This window comes from Haliotis rufescens, unplaced genomic scaffold (assembly GCF_023055435.1).
Source record: "Haliotis rufescens isolate VD_foot unplaced genomic scaffold, xgHalRufe1.0.p SCAF_11, whole genome shotgun sequence".
Lineage (NCBI taxonomy): Eukaryota > Metazoa > Mollusca > Gastropoda > Lepetellida > Haliotidae > Haliotis > Haliotis rufescens.
This window is the reverse complement of record NW_025963791.1, coordinates 7,367,825-7,393,738: the sequence shown is the minus strand read 5'-3', so window position 1 is coordinate 7,393,738 and position 25,914 is coordinate 7,367,825. Positions and strand designations below refer to the sequence as shown.

At 38.6% G+C, this 25,914-nt stretch overlaps 1 protein-coding gene across 12 annotated transcripts in view; it reads right to left on the bottom strand.

Moving 5' to 3' along the window:
* The window catches only part of LOC124151768 (calcium-activated potassium channel slowpoke-like), a 135,223-nt gene that overhangs the window by 3,896 nt on the left and 105,413 nt on the right, over positions 1 to 25,914 (bottom strand). For 2 of the 12 annotated variants that reach the window (XM_048392155.1, XM_048392160.1), the window contains 10 exons: positions 25,167 to 25,243; positions 21,296 to 21,352; positions 17,106 to 17,138; positions 14,227 to 14,272; positions 11,047 to 11,085; positions 7,523 to 7,564; positions 4,723 to 4,897; positions 3,783 to 4,007; positions 3,056 to 3,257; positions 602 to 700 (listed from right to left, as the gene is read on the bottom strand). In XM_048392155.1, the coding sequence (XP_048248112.1) occupies positions 602 to 700; positions 3,056 to 3,257; positions 3,783 to 4,007; positions 4,723 to 4,897; positions 7,523 to 7,564; positions 11,047 to 11,085; positions 14,227 to 14,272; positions 17,106 to 17,138; positions 21,296 to 21,352; positions 25,167 to 25,243 (995 nt within the window). Of the gene's footprint in view, positions 1 to 601; positions 701 to 3,055; positions 3,258 to 3,782; positions 4,008 to 4,722; positions 4,898 to 7,522; positions 7,565 to 11,046; positions 11,086 to 14,226; positions 14,273 to 17,105; positions 17,139 to 21,295; positions 21,353 to 23,858; positions 23,895 to 25,166; positions 25,244 to 25,914 lie in introns of all 12 variants that reach the window. The other 10 variants (XM_048392163.1, XM_048392157.1, XM_048392156.1 and 7 more) reach the window with 10 other exon arrangements.

The window sequence follows — 25,914 nt, the reverse complement described above, 5'->3', positions numbered from 1 at the left end:
CATCATGTATTACTGGAAGACCAATTCTGTCCGTAAATATGTAAGCATTGGCATACATATTTTCTATGCAGTAGGCAGGTTGGAAAAAGAATATGCAGCTTTTTGTGGGAGAAATTGCAGAGGGATATAGGCTGAAGAAAATGAGCATGAGTATGATGCAAACCAACATTACTAATCGAGGCATATCTGGGAGCCGAACTCACAACAAGCAGATCCTGGCATGGCTAAGGGAAACAACTCTGCACAGTGACTTGAAACAACATGACTGCTGGTTTTAGATTACCAGTAGTTCCTGGCATGGCGATATGAAATGATCATATGATTTTAGAGGTGTTAGCCAAGTGTCTTTCTTACATTTGTACACGAGAAAGTCTTTCACTCAATCTGATTTCTTTGGAGATGTAGACAAAGACAGTACAAACATATGGCAAGAAAATCATCTTGGGGCATGGACTTGCATATACTTAGGCCTTCTCTTGAAGTTTGCAAATAACTGTCTTTACGTGTCAACAGGAAGCATAATGGCATCAAGGTCTATTCAGCATGTGTCGTCAACTAAAGATGCCATCTGGCGTCACTGTGTGAGAGTTGAGTGACTTACCTAGTTCGGTGATAAGTGGTACATTGGATCCACACACCGAGCCTCGCCTTGACACACTGGCCGGACTGCCCATGGGGGAGAACCCGGGAGGTAAGAACCCTGAGAAAGAAAAACATCGTCACTTCCTGCTCTTCCATACAGTTCAGACAGTTCTTGCAGGGGAGGTTTACAGATTTTGTAGTTATCAGTTGCATGATCGAAATAAATAAAAAATAAAATGCATTCAACAGTTTTCAAGGGGCCTTGAGGTTAAAGTGGGTCAGTTGTTGCAAATGAAACAACTACATCTGGTCTTACTGGTTCTGGTCCTTACAAATCTTGGTTGTTTCTGTTTTGAAGTATTAAAAAAACCCACAAGGCTATTTCATTTGTCATTTCAGTAACTACCAAATATTTTGAGATTATGTGTTATTTTCAAAACCATTTTCTCTGTCTCCAGCGTAAAGAAACTGATTTTATTATTTTTTCTCAATCTAAGATCTGGAAACCAAGCAAAACAAATGACTTACCTACACTGATAGAGGCAAGGGCTGGATGAGGCTACTGACTTGTAGTAGTGGGGGCAAGGACTGGATGAGGCTACTGACCTGCACTGGTGAGGGCAAGGACTGGATGAGGCTACTGACCTGCTCTAGTGAGGGCAAGGGCTGTATGAGCCTACTGACCTGCACTGGTGAGGGCAAGGACTGGATGAGGCTACTGACCTGCACTGGTGACGGCAAGGACTGGATGAGGCTACTGACCTGCACTGGTGACGGCAAGGACTGGATGAGGCTACTGACCTGCTCTAGTGGGGGCAAGGACTGGATGAGGTTACTGACCTGTAGTAGTGGGGGCAAGGGCTGGATGAGGCTACTGACCTGCACTGGTGGGGACAAGGACTGGATGAGGCTACTGACCTGCACTGGTAGGGACAAGGACTGGATGAGGCTACTGATCTGCACTGGTGAGGGCAAGGACTGGATGAGGCTACTGATCTGCACTGGTGAGGGCAAGGACTGGATGAGGCTACTGATCTGCACTGGTGAGGGCAAGGACTGGATGAGGCTACTGACCTGCTCTAGTGAGGGCAAGGGCTGTGTGAGGTTACTGACCTGTAGTAGTGGGGGCAAGGGCTGGATGAGCCTACTGACCTGCATTTGTGAGGTCAAGGGCTGTATGTGGCTACTGACCTGCTCTAGTGGGGGCAAGGACTGGGTGAGGTTACTGACTTGCTCTAGTGGGGGCAAGGAATGGGTTAGGTTACTGACCTGTAGTAGTGGGGGCAAGGGCTGGATGAGGCTACTGACCTGCACTGGTGGGGACAAGGACTGGATGAGGCTACTGACCTGCACTGGTAGGGGCAAGGACTGGATGAGGCTACTGACCTGCTCTAGTGGGGGCAAGGACTGGATGAGGCTACTGACCTGTAGTAGTGGGGGCAAGGGCTGGATGAGGCTACTGACCTGTAGTAGTGGGGGCAAGGACTGGATGAGGCTGCTGACCTGCTCTAGTGGGGGCAAGGACTGGATGAGGCTGCTGACCTGCTCTAGTGGCGACAAGGACTGGATGAGGCTACTGACCTGTAGTAGTGGGGGCAAGGACTGGATGAGGCTACTGACCTGCTCTAGTGGGGGCAAGGACTGGATGAGGCTGCTGACCTGCTCTAGTGGGGGCAAGGACTGGATGAGGCTGCTGACCTGCTCTAGTGGGGACAAGGATTGGATGAGGCTGCTGACCTGCTCTAGTGGGGGCAAGGACTGGATGAGGCTGCTGACCTGCTCTAGTGGGGACAAGGGCTGGATGAGGCTACTGACCTGTAGTAGTTGGGCAAGGGCTGGATGAGGCTACTGACCTGTAGTAGTGGGGGCAAGGACTGGATGAGGCTACTGACCTGTAGTAGTGGGGGCAAGGGCTGGATGAGGCTACTGACCTGTAGTAGTGGGGGCAAGGACTGGATGAGGCTACTGACCTGTAGTAGTGGGGGCAAGGACTGGATGAGGCTACTGACCTGCTCTAGTGGGGGCAAGGACTGGATGAGGCTGCTGACCTGCTCTAGTGGGGGCAAGGACTGGATGAGGCTACTGACCTGTAGTAGTGGGGCAAGGGCTGGATGAGGCTACTGACCTGTAGTAGTGGGGCAAGGGCTGGATGAGGCTACTGACGTGCACTGGTGGGGGCAAGGACTGGATGAAGCTACTGACCTGTAGTAGTCGGGGCAAGGACTGGATGAGGCTACTGACCTGTAGTAGTGGGGGCAAGGGCTGGATGAGGCTACTGACCTGTAGTAGTGGGGGCAAGGACTGGATGAGGCTACTGACCTGTAGTAGTGGGGGCAAGGGCTGGATGAGGCTACTGACCTGTAGTAGTGGGGGCAAGGACTGGATGAGGCTACTGACCTGTAGTAGTGGGGTAAGTGCTGTATGTGGCTTCTGACCTGCACTGGTGATGCAAGGACTTAATGGGGCTACTGACCTGCACTGGTAGGGGCTGAGGACTGGATGAGGCCGATACTGTCATCAAAGTTCATGGCTTTGATGTTCAGTGAGCACAAGATGGCCTCCTTGTCCACCAGGTTGGGGTCATCAATATTTTTATCCTTCGCAGACACGATAACACACATATCACACAGGTTAATGTTGACTGCTCGAAGGTTGGCACGGTTGAGAGGCGATCCCTGGGGAGAAAAAACAGAAATGATTATTCAGATTCTAATATGTTCCTCTACAAACTATATGAATATGCTGCCATGTGTGCAGTGTTATGAAGCTGGTGTCATCAGGCATGACAGATTTATAATACTACTATGAACAAACTGGTTGGTCCTTAACTTCCTTGGAGTAGCAGTGAGTGAGTTGGGTTTAACGGCGCTTTTAAAAGTATCCCAGTTATATTGCGGTTTGTCAGCTTAATGTGGGAGGAAAGCCCGAAGTGATGCAGGTCTCAGACGTTTACCACTTCGGTGAAACCCACGAGCAAGGGTATGGTGCTGACAAACCTAGAAACATAATCAGGGTGAACCGGGATTTGAACCAATCATAGGTTTCTGGCGTGCCACAGCAAATCACAGCGCCTTAGATGACCTGGCCCTCTGTGCCCCCCTTGGAGTAGTATATATGTACAGAGACACATACTATTAAAATAGTATGATAGTATGAAAAATTTACCAGCTTACATAATACACACCACTATTTAAACTTACATGCAATATGGAAAGCTTTGGGAAGTTCTGCAATGTCTTCCACTCTCTTTCGAGATATTTGAGGTCGCCGACAATGACAACATGCTTCAGTTCATGGTAGTGGAAGTTGCTGGCACGCAGTGGCATCACCAGATTGCGCAGACCAATCAGAGGTGAATGTGGGTCAGCAAACAGGCACACGATCACGTGACTGTGCATTGTCGTCATTGAAGCCTGGTTCCGGTCCTGCAATTGAAGACATTAAATTCAGTAGACGTTCAAGACTGGCCATTTAATTTTCCTAGGGGGCCTGAGCCTTTTGTTTGAGGTAGAAAATTGTTTTGGTGACTGCTTCGAGTTTTTCCTCCGAAAGGAGCAGCTGAATAATCTTTTGTTTGTTCACTACACAATTTTTTGTGAACATCTAGCATGTCAACTTTTTGTTTCAAGCATTTTCAGAGACAGTTTTTAACTTTAACTCATTCAATTTGTTTACAGGTTCGTAACTTTCGCAAACTTTTATTTTGAATTAAAATTTTTGGTTTACAAATTTACAGATACAGTTTGGGTGTATAGAAATGGCCGCAGTAATAGTTGTGCACCCTGACTTGTGAAAGTCATAGCAGAATCAGCATTAACCTCTATGAGAAAGTTACTTTAGGAGGAATCGGTTGCTATGTGGACTGTAAAAGTACAGCAGTACACACAAGGACTCATCTAGACCTGCTTAGATGACGATATTCAGCGCCCAGTCTGCAGCAAATGACAACAAAAATTCCCACTTTGAATTCCCCAAATTTCAGAATTCCTCAGAATTTGCAAAGGTAAGAATGTGAAAAAAATCCAATTTTGAACAAAGTCACTATTTTTCCAAATCTGCCTGCGAAGAGAGCTTAGTTTGGAATCCTAGATGATTAATACCTGTCTAGAAACAAATCGTAGCTATGAGAACCAAGCTTACAATAACCACTTCATCGAGCGGCCTGTCTGGACACCAGTGGAACATCCCCGTGGAGTCGAATCTCCTTGGCTCTTCACCGGGGGTCAGCTGGTCTGTGGAGGGCACAGGTGAGGCTGCTTCACTCAGGTTCAAACTCGTCCCTCCGTCCAGTGAGGTCTTACTGGCACTGGTTGGCCTACAGGAGGGGAGACATGTTGTAGAGGTGGGTAGGAAACTCCCATATCAGACTGCAGTGATGCTTAATAATAGTATGTTATTAATGGTAAGTAAATCAAAATGTCAGTTGTGTTTTAAAGGAGAAAGCAAGTCTTATGCCACTTTTAGTGACTTTTTTCATGGATTGGACACAAGAAATGGACTTCACGTTGCTTTCATGTGGGACCACTAGCCACCCCCCACCCCAATCCCCCCCAACGAAGGCATCAGTAGCCTGCCCCAACCCCATGAAGGAATCAAAGTCCAAAGGTATCTTTAAGAAAGTCACATGGGGAATACCATGAATGGGGTTTACATATTGTATCCATCAAACTGGGCTGAGAGTTTTCAGTGTAACAAATGAAAGCTTACCCCCAAAGTTACCCAATTGCCCAGAGTATGAATATCTGTATCATTGTTAAGCATCATTGCAGTGTGAACATTCTTAAAAGCAATTTTCAGTTATATTTTAAACCACTAGTCTGAAATATATACTATATAATTTTTATTCCATCATTTACTTGATCCAGACTTTATTCATTTAAAAACATCTTTGGTATTCATGATTCATGATACTTCAACATGTATAACAGCACTTGTTGATATCCCAGGTGGTGATGGTTATCGCACATGCATGTGGGGAACACACCATCTGCACAAACCTAGCAGCAGCCCATCATATGTTTACATGTTTCTATCACACCTTTTATTGAGAATGTTTGCCTCTACACAAATCACATAAAAGAAAATGAACACCAGTTAAAACATTATCCCCGGATAAAACTTACATGAAATGTGAAAGAAATTTGGTGCAAAATCTGTAGTTTACATTTTCTGATTTATTTGATGAATAACAAAAGTTCAATATAATACAGACAATATTTCCCGATGAATTACATACAATTTGTTGTAGGATGTCAGTATGTGCATGCTAGGTGTACACAACAAACATGCAAACATGTCCTTTGGGTGTGTAGTTAATTTTAGGGAGATTCTCGATGTATCATATAACACAAATTCACTTTTTAGGCTACTGAGCTTGCCCAAGATGTATAGGGTGATCCGAGCTACAACTATTGCTGTCTATATTAATGTCTACACTGAGATTATTCTGTGCAAATAACCCCTGGAGTATTTGATACTGGGGCAATGTATTGTCATGATTCTTGATATCTACTGTTATAAGTGCAACCTGATAAGCATGACTTATGAAAAAAAGGCTCCTGGAAAACATTTATGGTGTCTTAAACATGTCTTTTTTTAATTTCAAAGTGGTTTGGGAGGCATGGAATCAGTGTTTGGAATATAATATATCACCTAGCCGCCATCAGAACCCACAGACTTAAGAAACTGCAGGCCCTGACTAGACTCTTCAGGCCCTCATTTTAAAAACTGCAGCTTCTTGTGACAAATAATTGGAACATAAATCTACTGCAGGCCATCAGGACTCATACAAATTTGAAACTACAGGTCATGAGATCTACTTGCCATGGGCCCACAGCAGGTGCTTATTTCGAACACTGCATGGCATATTATTTGTCTATATAACTATGAAAGTGCATCTGTCGTTGCTTGCTTGACCTTGTATAAGTGGTTGAGTTTTGTTTGGTTTAAGTGAAGTGAAGTGCTATGTACCAAATAATTAAAAGTGTATTTATAATGAACTTAATTGGGTATGAACAATAAACAATAACCATACTACCAAACGTACAGAAGCTCACCTATCCCCTATTTCAAATTTTGAGAGTGCCCTGGGTGCTTATTACATCAAATACGGTATTTTGTTTAACAAGGACAAATACATGTCGGGTAGCATTAACTGTTATGATATTCATAAAAAGATGATTAATTACACCCTTGAAGTATGAAGTTTTCTACTTATATACCATAGATATTCTAACATATTGTGATTGTTTGTTCAATATTTTGATAGCAGTTTCTTCAGTTCTACCATGGTGGCTATATCGATTATTTAAAAGTGATAATCTTACTTCATAGTAGAAAAGGACCCTCTCTCAAAACTAAAAACATGCTACAGGCCATAATACATTAATTATTAGAATTTCATCCCACCTACCTCACTACCCCTTCACATTATAGTCTTTCCTAAGAACTACAGTCGAGGGAATCACTACACGTGCCACCTTCTTTCTTTACTTGATAAAACAAACAATTAACATAATCCCAACAAACATGCTTCATATCAATCACATCCATTGGCGGAAATGTACAGAGATGCCTTGAACAGTTTGTTAAAAATAACAAAATATAAAAATATATGCTCTGTGCCTCACATTTCGTGTTTTAATGGAAATCTAACAATTAATTTATTGTGGCCATAATAATAACGACTGCAGTGCTACTATATGGACAGATGAATGCTGCATCGACAAAAACCAATAACACATGCTCACACCGACGATGTCAAGGTGAGCAGCCATGATGCAAGACAACGAAGCAAGACAACGAGGCAAGACAATGATGCAAGAAGTAAATATGTGCAGGACATGGCAGTGCAAGAGCGAGGTCGACATGGGGTCAGTAGGAAGAGGTTTATGATGCAAGAGGTAACAGTGCACATGTATTTTTACAGAGACGTTCTTACTCTTCTTTCTTCGGCAGGGACCAGATGTTAGCTATACTGGGACTGAACCAGGCACATCAAGTTAGTGAGACAGAAGGGTGAAGATGAACTACTATAGTCAACAAGTGAATGACAGTCAGCAGCACCCTGTGAAACTTGTAGTAAGAAGCATGTGAATCTCTTTAAGAGTTAATACACACTAGTGTAGTGCCAGAATAATTGTATTTTTATTTTATAGATTATTTTGTCTAAATTGGAAGTATAAAATGCAATCAATAAAGCCTTGTTAAGTTAAAACCAAATATGTCAAAAGTACTTATTATTTAAATCAAAATAATTTTTTGGGACATATTTTCAAATTTTATTCTTTGAAAATCAACAAGATCAATTTAGGAAATAAGGTTCCAATCAACCGTCACAGCATTTAATTTTTCTTGCAATTTAGGAATAATGAAGAAAATCCATACAAGAAAACAAGAAATTGGTCTGACTGAATGTAATATTCCAAAGCATAAAAGTGATGCTACGTGTGTTCAGGTATAGTGTCCTTAAAAATATTATCTGAGTCATCTTGCATATTTCTATTGACACATACTGTGAATGTGTAAAAAGAGGTGCTTTCATAACACATGTGATATTCCTCATGTGTTCTTTGTATCACTGAATTTACATCTACAGCATATCAGTGATATCAAAACTATTGAATTTCAGGGATATCATCAACAAGCTGATGCATATCAGTGAAATTATGAGGTATCAGTGATATATTATTGGTGTATATGAGTTATATGTATTGCGATAAATTGGGAACTAGAGTATTCGAAGAGATTGTCACATTTATGTTTTCTGGGCCAAAGGGGAACCAAAACTTCGGTTCCCCCTCTTGTTTACAGTGTTAAGTCAACATGGACGGTCACCGCTAGTTAGCAGTCAGGGGAGATAACAATGTGAGAGGAAAATCACTCTTATTTCTGCCATTATGTCAACCAATTTCAAAGATATCATGATTCGTGAATGAATTAATGTGTAACTTTTAGATAAAGCGATACAAATAATGATGAAACATGTTATATTTTGTTTACCCCAATATACCGGGACACAAACAAAATATTGCAATACGTAACCTTAAAAAGCGTATTGCAGTTTACTGATTTACCGGAAATACCATGCAGTCCTATTGAAAGTTCCAGCTTCAGCACAATCCTTTGCGTACCATAATTGTATACTAACCAATTAGTTGTTTCCATATATTAACAACTTCATGACCAGATAACTGTCTATGATAAAGTATTTCCCTACCAACTACCTCAAATCACAACCTTTACATATAAGAGGAAATCTTACTTAATATTCGTAATTGGCTAGATTTTCAGTTAATGTCAGTTAAAGTAGAAAATAACAATGAAGGGATCTGATGGGGAATGCATGGATGATGATGAAATGTTCATTCAAACTTTGTAGAACCCCAAAAATATTATTTGTTGGAACTGTCATATTTAAGATAGTCTCAAGACCGGGGAGTAGCACACTCAAATGATCAAATGATTGATGCACAAGAGGCTGTCATGAGCGACACACATATATAACTAGTTGTTGGGAACATGCTGTCAACATTGTAAATGCTGGAAATACCAGAACTACATATAACAGCGCCTATTTGAAGACTGCTGTTGGACTGACAACTGCTTTTCTTTTCCCCCTGAATCTCGCCTGTAGCTTTTACTGTGTTTGTGTCCTTTCAGGCTTTTTTGGGAATTGCTACGTTGTCTATGAGTAGAGGGGTGATTCTTATCGACCATATTGGGAGGGTGGCCATGTTTATGGTGCACGTCCAAGTACAGGTCCGCCTTGCGGGAGACATGTCTGCAATGATGTGGGGTGTAAGCTACTCAGCAGTCAGCAGTATTGCAATCACATCTTAGGCCTCTATTTCATTATTTGGTTCACAGATATTTTGCCAAATACATAAAAAATATGAAAATAATGTTTTACAATATCAAAACATGTTCTTTTAAAAGTTATTTCTTAAAAGTATATCTGTTGAAAAAAAAAAGAAAAACGGAAAGAAGGAAACGTTTTTTGAATGGTCAAGAGTTTCCTCCCTTACCCTGTTTTAGCAAACCAAGTTTTTTCATAACTGTGTTAAGATTTGGTAGAAAGAAAGAGTATTGAGAAATGTTTTTAGTTGTAGGATCTGTAAACCAAGTATTAAAAAAAGAAGCCTTACTTTTTTCAAAATTATTAAATTACCAAAAGTATTTTCCCAAATAATTATCTGTGTATATGCATACATAGTTGCAATTAAAATTTAAAATCAGTTATTTTAATCATATCATTTTCATCACTCAAAAATCACACGTCATTAACACAATCTATAGGCTTATAAATGTACTCATTAAAATGGAAATATCAAATATCTTAATGTACATTCTAATTTATTGGAAACATTAAGATAATTATAGATTAACATTACAAGTAAATAGAAACTTAAAGCATCTTAAAAGCCTCTAATAGGTCAAAGGTACGGGATAGGATATGAACTACAAGGTAAAATGATACAATCCACATTTAAAGGAGGGGTCCAGTTAAAGGTAGGATTCACAATTATGGAAAGAAACTGGAACATCTGGATACAAAATAAACAGCTCTAGGGATGAAAGTTGTCACTTGGAGAGGGGGATGATAAGGAGATGGGTAGAATTCATTATCATTTTCTGCTATGTTATAATAGTTTATTCTTACCTACACAAATATCATTAATAACCTTCCATATTACCTGATATCATATGGCATATTGTTGAAGCTTGAAATTACAACACAAAAATACCATATTCTTTAGAAGAAACATATCTGACACAATTTAGGTAAAAAAAAAATATATCACAAACAGACTTAACAGTTTTAAATATAATGTAAAAAAGTGGAGGAACCAGGAATCGGAATAGAGACACATGACATTAAACTGAATGGTCAGGGAATAGATGGGAGGGATTGGTCGTCATGTCATTCAACAATAAGTTCTATCATAACTGCAATATTACTATACATAGAGTCCATTTTAAACTCTGGTATCAAATGTTTTTCAAACACAGCAGTAATCTCACCATAGAAGTCTTCAGAATGTATTCCCCAAACTATCATTAACATCCATGCCAAATGTCACCAAATTCAATTGTGTTACTGGTTTTTTTCTGGAGCTAGGAAGACAATACTGAAATACTATTTTCCTAAAAGCATATTAGAAGTCAATACTGAAATAATATCTTTCTAACAACCCATCTCATGTTGTTAACCATGCTTAAGACTTAAGGAGTTTCACTCAAGACAAGTTGCAGGCTTAGTAACGCCATGCTTCAATCTGCCAACAAGTCCAGATCCATCTAGTCTACAAAACGGACAGTAATAACTACAAGTCTCGACTCTTCGAGGGTTAACATGACATGACATGACACGGCCTAGCACAGCCAAAGTTAACATGACCTGAGACTCATCTCAGGGGGCACGGCACGGCACACAAGGGGTTAAGGAGGGTGGGGTCAGCTTACTGTTTGTTTCGGTGTTCCCTTTTATGGTGTTTCTCATTCCTAGAAAGAAACTCACTTATGAAGTAGGGAGCTACTTGTAGTAGGCACATTCATGAAACCACAAGTACTCATCTGATAACTGAACATTTAACAATTCACAAAACATGCTGAGGAAATGCTTCCATTTTTACTTTTTTGAGATGTTACTTTAGGACCTCCATCCAAAGATGAAGAGTGTTACTTTAGGACCTCCATCCAAGGATGAAGAGTGTTACTTTAGGACCTCCATCCAAGGATGAAGAGTGTTACTTTAGGACCTCCATCCAAGGAGGAAGAGTGTTACTTTAGGACCTCCATCCAAGGAGGAAGAGTGTTACCTTAGGACCTCCATCCAAGGATGAAGAGTGTTACTTTAGGACCTCCGTCCATGGATGAAGAGAGTTACTTTAGGACCTCCTTCCAAGGATGAAGAGTGTTGCTTTGGAACCTCTTTCCAAGGATGAAGAGCGTTACTTTAGGACCTCCATCCAAGGATGAAGAGTGTTACTTTAGGACCTCCATTAAAGGATGAAGAGCGTTACTTTAGGACCTCCATTAAAGGATGAAGAGTGTTACTTTAGGACCTCCATTAAAGGATGAAGAGTGTTACTTTAGGACCTCCATCCAAGGAGGAAGAGTGTTACTTTAGGACCTCCATCCAAGGAGGAAGAGTGTTACTTTAGGACCTCCATTCATGGATGAAGAGTGTTACTTTAGGACCTCTATCCAAGGATGAAGAGTGTTACTTTAGGACCTCCATCCAAGGTTGAAGAGTGTTACTTTAGGACCTCCATCCAAGGATGAAGAGCGTTACTTTAGGACCTCCATTCATGGATGAAGAGTGTTACTTTAGGACCTCCATCCAAGGATGAAGAGTGTTACTTTAGGACCTCCATCCAAAGATGAAAAGTGTTACTTTAGAACCTCCATCCAAGGATGAAGAGAATGTAGCATGCCGAAGGGACACAGCTCTGCCCAAGTGAATTTTGGTACCTTGGATGACTGGGCCATCCATAGTGCCTAATGCACGGAATGAAAAAATAGGTATATTCCTCTCACCAATGTAATGAATATTATTGAAATTGTCTTTATGAGTCAGCCTGTTTTATTTAACCCTTCTTTGAACAGTATCTCAGTTATATCATGGTGTGTCAGCTTGATGTGGGAGGAAATCAGAAAGTGATGCAGGTTTCAGACATTTACCACTTTGGTGAAACCCCCGATCACCGATATGGTGCTGACAAACCAAGAAACATAGTCAGGGTGAACATGGGTTCGAATCCAGGATCATAAATTCCTGGCACACCTAAGGTATGCAACTCTGCACAGAGAATTGTGGTGCCTCAGACACATAAGCCACCCTTGCACCATCTCAAACATTGATGGTAATTTATATTAAAGTCCATATTTTCAGGAATTATTCAAGTCATGGTTTCTAGTATGCAGGAATGATAGGAAGAAACAGAATGTATAAAGAAAAAATAAGAATTGATGGATGAAAGCATTTGAAAAAAAGCAAGATAGATAGAAGTTTCAGTGTCTTGGGTCAGAAGTAACAGTAATATTGGATCAGAAATAAACAGTACCGAAGTAAATTCAGGACAGTAATTCACATATACATGTATAGAATATTAGTGCCAGTGTCATCAGCACATGTATTAATAATCATATCAATGCTGTTGGTGTTACTTTTCATCTATTAGTAACATGTCTGTCAGTTTGTATTTGCTGCATCCTGAAGTGTATATGAAGGCAAAATTCTTTAGCACTACAACCCTTAATTCAAAATATTAAACAAAAAAACATTTGTTCAGGTTTCAAATTTGTAATCAAGAATTTATCAAAATATGTTTTGAAGCGTGGTCGCCAATTTGAAATTGGTGCCGTAAAGCAAAGAAAGCTCCCTTCTGATTGGTCAATCCATTGGTCAGTCAAAGTTGGCGCAAGGTCGGTCTGATGTGACCCGTAATGGGATGTTCTCAGATCTTTGTTTAGCGGTAGCGAGAACTAAGATCTGATTTTAAGAGATTGATCCCATCACTGCTTGAATCTGGATGATGACATTCATCTGTGACTCTTCCTCATCCCCCAAGACTAATGGAACGTGCCGTTCTAACAAGTCTGACTAAGTATACCGTGTTCCGTAGTACTGGAGAATCTATGTGCGCCGTAAGTAAGCCTGAAGGGCAACTACAGAGATGTACCCTGGCCAAAATAACCATCCAGAAACATACCCAATATGACCACTTTGCAAGGCACAAGAAGGGTTGGATGTCTCAATTTAAAGTTGTGGAAAGATGGTTTCAGTTTCACTTGTAACGTTAAGTCAAGTATGCAGTGTAAATATATTGTTGACTGTGGCGTCCATACTACAGGCATGTGATTGAAGGATGACAAAAAAGAATCAAACAGGTCAAGGGGGCTTTAAACGGAAATATCTCATGCCTGATATTAAAGGAAGTGATGTGATAATTCAACATGTACAGCCATGATTGAATTTACTACAAGTTCGGCAAACCAAAACTCTGGAGAGGAACAGTTTTGACAGCCCATTGAAAGAACTCATTAATTGTCTTTAGTGCTATGCAGAGTCCAGCCGGGGAACATTTCTGTATTTTGATGGCATCCAGGGTACATACCTACATACAGACCAGTACCTGGGATACGTTTCTGTAGTATCCTACATGGTAATGACCCATTCAGTGTTAGTTAGTAATAGTAGTATGCTAAGATGTGCCTTCAAATGTTGTGTCCAGTGCCACGTTCCTCAAAGCGATCTTACCGCTATGATTGTCATAAGTCCATGTTAGATTATGGGAGTTACGACTGTCTTAGCGCTAAGATCACTTTGTGGAATGGGACCCTGTTGTGTCCTACATTCTAAAGTCAATATGTAAGTCTAGGTCACATCTTAAATATATATACCTTACAGCTCGGAAACTCTCAATTCTCTGTCTAAAAATTTAAGACATGAAATGTAAGTAAAAGAAATATTTATCTGACAATTTTATCTGACTTACTATCTTAATGCAACAAATATTTTTGTGTGAAACAGGTATGACTTCATCTTTCTCTCTTAAAGCTGTCATTGATAAGACATTGAGAACTCTACTGCACCTAGATTCCATGGAAATACTTTTGAAAGATTTTGAAAATACTCACACTTGAGGAGTTTTCTCTGGGGTTTTCTTCTCCCTTGCTCCTGGAACTGGAGTAATGGTTGATATTGTTAAATACAGTCTGGTGTGAACTGTCACAAATAATTCATCCACTCAACCTACATAATGAATCTGCCATGACACAGACATCTGCCACTCTCACCTGATCCAGACTTATACCTGCATCTATTGACATGAGGTAAACATTGGTCACAACAAAACTGAATCTGTACCATCACCAAGTACAGACTACATTCTGGGGTAATATTTGCTGGAGTTATTTCAACAATCCGGTTTATGATTGTTTATTGTTTAATGCCGAACTCAGCAATATTCCAGCTATATGATGGCGGTCTGTAAATAATCGAGTCTGGATCAGACAATCAAGTGATTGACATCATGAGCATCGTTTCACACAATTGGGATGCAACGACATGCATCAACCAAGTCAGTGAACCTGACCCACGGCTCACAGCTGGTCTAGATACTGACAATGGTCAAGGGGTGGAAGAAATAAACCATAAAATCTTATCACATGGTTAGTGGCTCACAAAACTGCTTCTGCTTTTATTAGTTTGTTTTCACAGGTTTGGCCCAAAGTTCAGTGAAGGTTGACGAAAAACAAATGGGATAAACTTCCAAACTTGCTGTTCATGATGGCAAAACAAACATGTTTGAATTGGGGGGGGGGGGGGCATGTCTGAACTAGTGTCGCAGTAGTCTGCAGATTGTATTATCACATGAACTTAGATGTATCATGTATCATCTAGTATGTTCATCAGGGTTGTCAACTCTGAAATCAGTTTCAGTAGCAATATCACTTTAAAATGGTTGTGATGTCATATGTTACATTTCGGTCATTTTGTAAAACAACTAATAAACCACTGACAGTTGTTTCAGCTTTCCGTCAAAGCAGATCTGTATGACAAAAGATTTTTCATAATTCCAAAGGAAATTTCTTCCTCATCTGAGTCTTTAGAACCCTGATTCTTCCCTTCATCTGTCCTCTCATTTTATGAAAAACAGAGTGACAACCTGTGTGACGGACAGGCTCAGCTGATATAGAGTGAGGCTGCTTCCATTAGAGAGCCACGATGCCAAAAGTCATAGCACTAAGATCCCTTTGTGATCGGGTCCTACTGTGTAATGGTTTGTTTTAGATGGATCTGTGATGCTTAACAAAACAAATATGTCTAGGTCTGAATATATAAAATATTTTTTATGGATGAGACATTTTCTTTGCCTTTACATAATACTGTGTATGATTTGAATGCATAATTATCGCCACTTGACAATATTTCAACTAATACCAGAAGTTATGATGTCTACCTAACATAAGAAGTACCTCTACATAATATAAGAGTTATCTCCACCTAACATAAGAGTTATCTCCACTTAATGTAAGAGTTATCTCCACCTAGCATTAGAAGTACCTCTACATTATATAAGAGTTATCACCACCTAACATAAGAGTTATCTCCACTTAATGTAAGAGTTATCTCCACCTAACATTAGAAGTACCTCTACATTATATAAGAGTTATCACCACCTAACATAAGAGTTATCTCCATTTAATGTAAGAGTTATCTCAACCTAACATAAGAAGTACCTCTACATAATATAAGAGTAATCTCCACCTAACATAAGAGTTATCCCCCCTTAATATGCTTTTTAATCTTCTGAATATAAGAGTTAAACCCACTAAATATCATGGCCATAATAGCTCAGTGACAGGGTTTATTATTAAGCTACGATATGTGAAATTCCATTGTATTTCTAATGCTTTTGCTCAAGGTGCATACTTGGATCATGCATGTTAGAAAATACTGATATACAAATCACATTACTATATTATTAACATATCTAACATTGTTGCAAACATTTCATAAAATGAGAGGACAAGGCACTGGGAGCTCAGGTTTCATGCTGAGAAAGGAGGGGGGGGGGGGGGGGGAGACAAGGTTGTCAAGGGCTGATATTAACCACATTGTCAGGCAAACAATCCGCGCAGCTGTTGAGGGGGGAGTACATACAGTTGTTACAATACACACAACATGCTGCATAAATTCATCGTCATGGTTAGGAATATAAATACAATGACATAGGCATGTTACATTTAATTAATATGTGTAAAGAAGTGTCAACAGTCAGAACCATTCATGCCTAAAGGCCTTTTCAGTTAACATTTGATTATTGGCTGAAACTAAGTTCCAGGAAAGTGTCAGAGGAGTGATACAAGTTTTGAGGTTTTGGGAATAATTATTATGAAAATATTGGCATGTGCATTTTTGTAGCTGTCTTACATTACAGCATGGAAGCCTTGTAAGTGTCAGAAGCTAATCTGGATCAAATAGGAGTACAATCATCACCAGGCATATTGGCTCAGCAGTGACGCACCAAAGAGGTTCCTTCTGAAGAAGAATGAGCTATCAACCATCACTGTACCCATGTTCACTGGGGAGGATTTCATATCTATTTTGTCAGTAACAATTTGGTCCTCATTTAGTGATTGAGTGATTGAGTGAGTGAGTATAGTTTTACGCCGCTTTTAGCAATATTACAGCAATATCACGGTGGGGGAGACCAGAAATGGGTTTCACACATTGTACCCATGTTGGGAATCGTACCCGGGTCTTCGGCATGACGAGCGAACGCTTTAACCACTAGGCTATCCGACCGCCCCGGTCCTCATTTAGGGACTGGCCCTTTATCAAGAGACAGAATATTTATCAGTCAGGGGTTCAAAACAGACTATTTTCTCTGAAATATGCATGTAGTAACATATTGCACAGCCATTTAGTAACATGCTTCTTCTGACATTCTGAGGACCACGTTGACATGTTGACAGATCTTGCACATTATTACAAACAAGTGTGGCATTACCATCCGGGTTTGTGGGTTCAGTTCGTTGTAAGGCTGCATGAAAACAGAGCAAACCATTAGTAGAAGATTAACCCTCCTCAATACAGGGAACAATGGAAAATGTTAAGTTTGATAGAAGACAGAAAACTGGGGAAGAATACGAATGACAGGAAGTGTTAGGTTTCCATGTCCCTAGGCTGACCTGGGAAGCATGAAGACATCTGGAATAGTTAAACCATGCACTGCAAAACTATCTTTTCATGGATCAAGAATTGATGAAAATCACATAGAGAATACAGCTGAATCCAATCGTTTGTCCCTGAAAACTGTAATTCATGCCGTGGAAGAGTACAAAAGTGACATGTCTCATTTTGATGCCATAAACTTTCATAAATCACTTGATCCAAGAAAGAAAACTCTAAAGTCTTTCCTTAACATTGCATGCCAAGATATTTCACACTTTTGAAGACAACAACTGTTCTCCATGCATTTGGTTCTCATTAGTTTCATGCCAGGGCCTTTTGTTTTATTAGTTGGTTCACAAAAGATTTGGTCTCAAATTCAATGTTGGTGGTTGAAAAAAAATTCACCTTACTAATCAAATTATAATGAAATAGTGAAACCGTAGGTCACACAATCACGATATTTGATTGTTTTTTTTGGGGGGGTAACGATTTTTATATGCATAACTCACCATTTCACAGCGGGGATGAAATCTAATGTTTTTTCCATTGCACCTAAATGTAAAACACTTGGCCCCCCAAAATTGTCAAAAGTAATTTTTTTCTTTCTAATTTTAGTTAGTTAATCTTTTTAACCAACTAAAAAAAACATAAGGCCATGGCCTAGATTGAAGGAAGCATAGATTCTGCAAGAAGAAGAGCTATACTACAGTGAAGGTCTACATGCCTACATAGTCATGCACAGCATGCACAGGGAAGTGAGTAAATGTTGTTTTATGCCACAGTCAGAAATATTCCAGCTCTATCACAGCAATTAGACAGTTTGTATGACCAATGCTGCCACAAGCTACCCACAGGGTCTTGTTGTGAGTCGTGCTTCTTGACTTAAAGATCTTATACAGCATCATAGATCTACACTGTCAGTGAGTTCACTTTGATAATGTGGACCAAACACTTGTTAATTCACAGTGTGCCAATCAGATATAATTCAAGTCATCAGTGTTTTAAGACATGGGGGATGCAAATATGTGATCAGGGTTCATCTGACGCAACCTGAAATGGAGTGTTTGTCAGATCTCCATTTATAGAGGTAATATAACGGAGTAACAGAACTGACTTTAATGAGATTTGGTTTCAGAGTGAGTGAGTGAGTGAGTGAGTGAGTGAGTGAGTGAGAGTGATTGGGTGAGTGAGTTGTGTGAGTGAGTTGGGTTTACATCGCTTTAGACAGTATTTCAGCAATATCACAGTGTTTCACCTTTATGTGACAAAGGGATGCAACTCTACACAGTGAATGGTGGTGCCTGACAACTGGGCCACGATTGCTCCATGGACATGACAGGTAAGTGTGATATTAGTGCAACTAACTATGTCTAATTTTAATGATCTCAAATAAAGCACCGAATTCTGTTTTCCACACACATTCCTCTCCCTTATATTGTGTTAATGTGTCTACTACAATTCATTCAAACTAAAATGTACATTTTAATTTTTTTTCAGTGAAACGCATAAACATTTGAAAAAAAAAAAATACTATAAAGACTGATATTACAGACACAAATGAAGGAATTTACTCAGATCATCATTTAGAACAATATAAAATGAAATGTAAGAAATATTTTTTAAAAATGATTGCAAAACATGTATGTGTATTTATGAACACAGATATTTAAAGCCAACAACTGATATTGAAAATCTCAACAGAGGAGAAAGGTGTTGAGAATCTAAAAAACTAATAAATCTGAATTTACATATACAAACTACATGAAAATATGAGAAAGTGCATAATATATTGGATATATACAGGCATGCAGAATGTGCAGTGACAGAAGATGTGTACTACTGAAAACATAAACAGTTGCAACAATGACCATGCTAGTTGTTCATTTCTATACATAAATTATAATGCTTGCCTAATCTTTAGTTTATAATAAAATAATTTTTCACATGTTTCATAAAAACATGTTCATAAAATAATCTATGTTATTACTAATGAGTCCATCCTGTTAAAATAAATATTACCATATTCAACACAAAAAGCACCATGGACAGCAAGTGAAAAGATATTTGAGTATGTTGAGAAAATTGATAATGATGAGAGAGAAATTAATTTAGTCTTGTCAGGCCTAACATCTTCTCAACACCAGAAAAATGAACCGATTGTGCACAATCAAGTTTAAAGTGGTTTTGTTATGTTGTAGGTATTTTTACCACAGCCTTTGCTATTATTACACGGAATGGAATGATCTGAGATACGTCTACTATGATAGTTGTGTTAGGGGTTGAGGGGCTCCTAAAATCTTACTATATGAAGGATGTCTGCTGTCTGTTGTCTGATGTCAAGAGTGCCGTTGTACAAAGTGATCTTATCGCTAAGGTGATTGTAACACCCATACTTTAACATAGGCTTACGATAGTCTTAGCGCTAAGATCGCTTTGTGCAAGTGGGCCCAGAACATTATCTTAAGTCAGTCTACCTGGCATTGCCAATATGAAGCAGTGCAGATGTGAATCTTAGATACAGAGTTTGATTGTTAAAGATTCAACGTCATAATTAAAAACTGACATAGTTGCAATTTTATGACAGACTGTGTCTTGCTTACAGAAAGTGAAAATGAGAATGCAAGTAAATTTGCAACATTTTTTAACTATTCAGAGACATCACTGTATTGTAACCTTGTTTTGTGATGCCATAGGACTGTATGATTTACGTGTTGTTTAGCACCATAATAAACAACATTCCAGCTATATGAAGCAGTCTATAAATAATCAAGTCTAGACCAGAGTGAGTGATTGAGTCAAAATTTAATGTCGCATCGGCATTATTTCAGCCATGTCTGGACCAGACAAGCCAAAGGACTGTATGAAGGCATCAATGGTGAGGTGAAATGGAGTTTAACGCTTTTTCCAGAATTTTGCAGGGTACCAACAAGTACCACTGTTTTACGTTTATTGATATGATGCAGAGCTAGGGTTTGAACCCAAGACTCTCCGGGCAGATGCTCTACCACTAGACCAAGGAGACGGTCGAAGACATCAATGGAATGACACTCCATGTTAGGAGTTGTTAGACATACCTACATGCGCATGTTTTGTCCAATTGATCAAAGATTACCTACACTGTGGTATATAAAGTAGAATGTTTTCTTACATTTTATCAATATGTGGCAAATATATTCCCAGTTGGACAGTAAATCTAAATCACATTAAAAGGTTATTTATTGCCTTGTATAAAACCAGCAGACATCCTTAAGAGTGAAATAGTTCTCACCGAATTATTCCCACAACACTGAAGTGATGGCAAAGAGCTTATAAAGGGGTGCTTGTTGGTTTGAAAACAGTAACAACAAATGAAACTCTAGAGAGATAATGCTTAGCATGAGTCACTGAAGTGTCTTCAATCTGTTGAAATATTATTAGAGCAGTTTACATTCCTTGGTGCATTGTTAAAAGGTGAGACTGCAATGCGCAGTGGCATGCAAAGATTCATGCATTCTCATGCAATGAGTAATACTCATACACTCATTTCGTCATAAACATCCAAGCACGACTTCATTTATTTACATCCAGAGATTGAGCACATTTTGAGCAAGAGCAAGAAATCAGTTTGAATAATGCCAAACAGAAAGACTCACAATCAGATTCAAAAGGTAATCCTCATTAAAACTGATAATATTATTTATATAAAATATACATATAAAAATATATAAATATTATTTAAAAGTAAACAAAATTCCTAGTCAAAAAGGTAATGAATTTGCACAATGGCAAAAAGTTGTGAAAAATGGTGACAAAGGAATGCCTTGAGTAAAAGAGCCTTTGAACACACACATCGTCAATGAAACAGAGAGAAGAAAGTTTTGGACAGTGTATTAGTAGAGACTTGTTCAGGCTAACATGCATTCTGCACCACAACCTTAAGTTAGTGATCAAACTAGTTTTGACCCAAGTGTCAATGACACAAAACCCTTCCCAATGAAAAAGGTAGCAACATATACCAGGAACTTTAGCAAACTGAACAAATCATACATAAGAGATCCCATTCACTGGTATCATAGTCCAAGGACATTGTAGGCGACTCGTCAACTGAAATACACACATGGAGCTGCTGTAGAATCACACCAAGAATAGTCACCATTCAGGAATAGTCCACAGCTCATTTCAGGCTAGTCACAGCTCAGGCTAGTGGTTTAAAATAACTGATTTGGGAAAACAACCAAGTTGTCCTTGATTGCAGATTGCAGTCTTGGCCAAACTCTTTAAGACAACCAGCACAAACTTAGCTCTCAAAATCATTTACGTAGATTTTCAAATAATTATATGGATGAATATTAGCTGACCCTACGAGACCAAACAGAATGTTACTAGACTTGGTTCTTCTACTAGAGGTGAAAGTTGCAGACTGAGATTGTGCACCTATGAAATTCACTAATGCCAACATTTGGACAACATTCTGTTCTCTTGATGGAAAATATGGTCATGGAATAATTCCAGTTTGTCCTGAAATTAAGAATTCAACCATAAAACCATTATCACCAAATAACTGGAAAATGACTTTCCCAAGTCGGGCATTCATCTTGCAGTAATTGTGGCGCCATCTGTGAACGGTAGTACACTAAATGGTGGTCAAAATCCCAATCATTCTGACACCTGACAATGCTTCTTGTTATGATTCCTATAAAAGAAGATGACTAGCACATTTCTCCCATACCCTATGTGCAATTTCAGCAACTATATAAGTAAGTCTATCCTACACCTAATATATTTTTCATTTTCATGTGTATATTTATGTGTAACAGTACAACCAGAATTACCAAAATGATTGGTTTTTGTGATAATGTCTATTTTATCACCACACAAAGGTTAATTAAGCAATCACATTGATCAATAAAAGTGACAAAACCATTTCCATAATCATAATTGTCCTAAATCCATTGTTCATTTATCTGTATTCTTCTCTCTTTGATATTGTACCACATTACTGATTCTCTCATGCTTATTCCAATCATTGCCATAGCATGTTATTATCTTGACTTTCTGATCCCAGTCCAATATACCGGTAATTAAAATATGCCTTGTTCCAACCGTAAAACAAATCACATGCCTGTACTTGCAAACTTGATTTTTCTCAGACTCCCTCTTATTCTCCTTCAAATAGTCTTATTCTGCTTCCAACATTATCATATTACTGAACTCTATGTTGCTCATTCCAATAACAGCTATACCCCTATGCTTCAAGCATTATCACATTACTGACACTCTGTTGCTTTTTCCAATAACTGTTATACCCCTATGCTTCAAGCATTATCATTATACTGACACTCTGTTTCTTTTTAATAACTGTTATACCGCAATTCTTCAAACGCTATCATTTCACTGAACTCTATGTTGCTTTTTCCATTAACAGACCATGCTTAAAACTCTTTGCTGAATATTTCTTCCTCGTGATTACAGAATGTGAATCTACAATGACAATATACCTGTCTACATCCCAAAGTATGCATACATTAGATTTCTGTCCACCTCTACTGTACACATTTACAACCGATATGTTCAGAACACCTGATACTTCCTCCTAGAACAATATCATTCATAATACTAATCTGTATCTGTTTGAACTAAGTGTGTAAGCCTTTTCTTGCACTAAAACTATCTACGCTTATTCCAAACTAAAAACATGTGCCTATATTTCTCTACCACAAACTATGCATGCTTACTCCTACACACAGACACTATAAACATTCATATTACCCAACTCTTGCATGGCTGCACGCATGAAAACATATTTCCATGGATAAACAAACTTAACATGCCTTCAAACAGAACATTACATGACTAATCTCATGGTCAAATCTCAAGAACCCACCTGAAAATATTTAAATAATACTGGTTTGACTTTTGACATCTCACTTGCAGACAGACATATTGAACCTGATCCCTTCTTGAACATAGACACTTTAACATTAATGTTATATCATAGCCTGAAACATGTTATTCAACCAACAATAATTATTCTATCCAACACTGACAACAACCATCCAGTCCGCGACAACAACACCGTGACAGATGACCTTCGGGACACCGACAGCAATACATGATAAGCCCAAGTCCATGCAGGGATCTTCTCCAACACTGGTCGACTTGTTCGGCCGAGCCACTAGCACTACACAACACACTATACACAGTCATTGCACAGTGTTTTATCATGGGTAAGTTTTGATTACACTAAGCACTTACTACCTATACAAGCACTCATTGCTTACATGAAGCACTTATTGCATACACCAAGCACGGAGCTCTTAGTATCACAATATCGCAAAATGTGATGGGTAGATGTGTTAGTCGTGATGATTACATGAGATGTGATTTTAGAAAGCTGATTTCTTGATTCAAGTGACAACTGTCTGATGACAGTGATGAGAGAATAGTGACAAATCACAGAACAGAACATGAATGGGCGGCACACAGTGAGATATCATCAGCTTGGGGTGAGCAGTTGAGCGAGCGTTGAGCGAGCATTGAGCGAGCACACGAGCAGTATTGAGGGAACCACGCAGAAACACAGGTGCAAGAAGACGCTGTGAGGTACTACCTAGAACTGCTGCTGCTCCCTTCTTGAACATTGCCACTTTTAACATAAAGATGTGAAATATTGACAATTTCTTGCCACTTTTAACATAAAGATGTGAAATATTGACAATTTCTTGCCACTTTTAACATAAAGATGTGAAATATTGAGAATCTCTTGCCACTTTTAACATAAAGATGAGAAAGATTGACAATCGAAATATTTATGATTATGAACATAAAGATGTGATGATAGTTACAATTTCTTGCGAATTAATTATAAAATCAGTCAAAATTATGTATAATCTCTTTCCACTTGTAACATATAGTTTGTAGGATTTGTAGTCAACATGTAATATAAAGTTGTAATATAAATGGACACTTTCTTGCCACTGTAAACATAAAGATGGAATGATATGTGCGACGTGAATTTAACATACCATTTAAAAAAAGTAAAATTTCTAAACAAAGGTTACACCAGTCACCACTGTTAACATGGTGCAATATTATGTATATTTGCCACTGTTAAGATGGCGCCAAAAATTGCCACTGTTAACATGGTATATTACATATATTGCCACTGTTAACATGGTGCAATATTATATATATTGCCACTGTTAACATGTTGCAATATTACATATATTGCCACTGTTAACATGGTATATTACATATATTGCCACTGTTAACATGGTGCAATATTACATGCATTGCCATTGTTAACATGTTGCAATATAACATCTATTGCCACTGTTAACATGTTTAATATTACATCTATTGCCACTGTCAACATGGTGCATTATTACATATATTGCCCTTGTTAACATGATGTAATATTACATATATATCCATTGTTAACATGGTGCAATATTACATACATTGCCCCAGTTAACATTACACAAATAATATACATTTTTATATACAGCCTGTGCACTTGCCACTGTAACTGAAAAACACAATTTCTCATCCAAAGATTATAAAGAAACACTTCTCAAAGAAGTCTTTTCAAAATACACAGTAGTAAACTATGAAGACTTAGTCAATGTTAGAAGCTCAGTTAGATCTTTTGCTATCCATCTGTTTGAAGATTTCTTCAATTATGCAGATATGGTGGGCCAAAAAGTGCCCTAATCCTAATGCATCTCTTTATTGTTTCTGAAAGTGTTTGCATTCCAATTTTCAGTACCTGAGAACATTTGTTTAAATCACTTATCCGATAAAAGTTTGAATGATGAACCTCTTAATAGCCTAGGACAGACACTATATGCAAGAGTTTCCTAATTTACTGTAATTGTGTGAAGGCTTACTATTTCTACATAAACCCCTTTCTACTTACAAGGACGACAGCGACACTTCTTAATAGCACGGACATCATTAACGTCGCTGTGGCAGGTTTTACAATAATAAAATGCTCTGAAACAAACACACACATTAAATATACATGGCATAACTCTTGTTAAGTATTGAACACATGTGGAGTGCGCCATGGAAAATGATAAACACAAAATCCTTTGGAATAGGCCCGTGCACAGCCTCAGACCCATCCAGGCCAACAAACCTGGATTTGTCATTTACATCATTGAATTTTCTGTCCCTTTTGACACTAATGTGATTGACAAGATTCAGGAAAAACATGGTAAACAATAGGAACTGGAAAGGGGTGAATTTAACCAGTAAATACAATGCAATACCTGGCCCTTGTATTAGGTTAATCTGTGACATAATCAGTAACTTTAAAAAAGCACTTTATCATAAATTTTCTTGATGGACACAATATATGAGGTTTCATAAAAGTCTATATTTTCTTAAATTCAAGGATATTTTAATATATCATTCGCTGCAAAATGCAAAACTGAACATTAAAGCCTCTTATTTATTGGTCTTGTTGTCGTTGAAATGTAACTCACCTCTGCAAAATTTGGTAATTTTTACTGACAAATGATTCAGACCAAATATCAGCCTCCGAGCAGTTCTAGATAGATCCTGAGAGTTGTGATTGCTTGACCATACCATCAGAAAATAGTACCTAAAACTCATTTTCATCAAATTTAACACGCCTTCCTTACATACCCATGCATCATGTT